Source organism: Penaeus monodon, chromosome 23 (assembly GCF_015228065.2).
Source record: "Penaeus monodon isolate SGIC_2016 chromosome 23, NSTDA_Pmon_1, whole genome shotgun sequence".
NCBI classification, from domain to species: domain Eukaryota; kingdom Metazoa; phylum Arthropoda; class Malacostraca; order Decapoda; family Penaeidae; genus Penaeus; species Penaeus monodon.
The window spans coordinates 17,423,513-17,423,921 of record NC_051408.1 but is presented as its reverse complement, the minus strand read 5'-3'; the positions used below and the strand labels follow the sequence as shown (position 1 = coordinate 17,423,921).

Sequence of the window (409 nt, the reverse complement as noted above, 5' to 3'; positions counted from 1 at the left end):
GTGACTGCAATGGAAATATGTATATTTTTCATCCGACGATGGAATTATTATTTGAGGAAATTATCAAGGCACTTTTTATTCACGCGGCCATACTAACCCCCCGCTCCCCCCCCCCCCGCAGAGAACGCGAAGCCCTCCGAGAACTGCCCCCGCCAGAACGGCTACTTCCCCCACCCGGAGTCGACCAACTGCCACCAGTTCTACTACTGCACGGGCGGCCACAGCAGCCAGCTGACCTGTCCCGAAGGCCTCTCCTTCTCCGACAAGAGCGGCACCTGTGTGTGGCCCGACCAGGCGGGGCGGTCCAACTGCGTGTCCGAGAGTGAGTGCGATTGAGGTTTAAGCGTCATTGGTAATATGCCCAATTCGTAAATGAAATGGGAGGCTGCTGCATGAATGACAGGTGATG

The 409-nt window shown here is 55.7% G+C and overlaps 1 protein-coding gene across 1 annotated transcript in view; it reads left to right on the top strand.

Annotated features, from left to right (window-relative positions):
- LOC119587838 (protein obstructor-E-like) overlaps positions 1-409 on the top strand; it is a gene marked incomplete in the record, with an annotated part of 9,104 nt that overhangs the window by 4,654 nt on the left and 4,041 nt on the right. Inside the window, 1 exon segment of the mRNA XM_037936543.1 lies at positions 122-322. Within this exon segment, the coding sequence (XP_037792471.1) occupies positions 122-322 (201 nt within the window).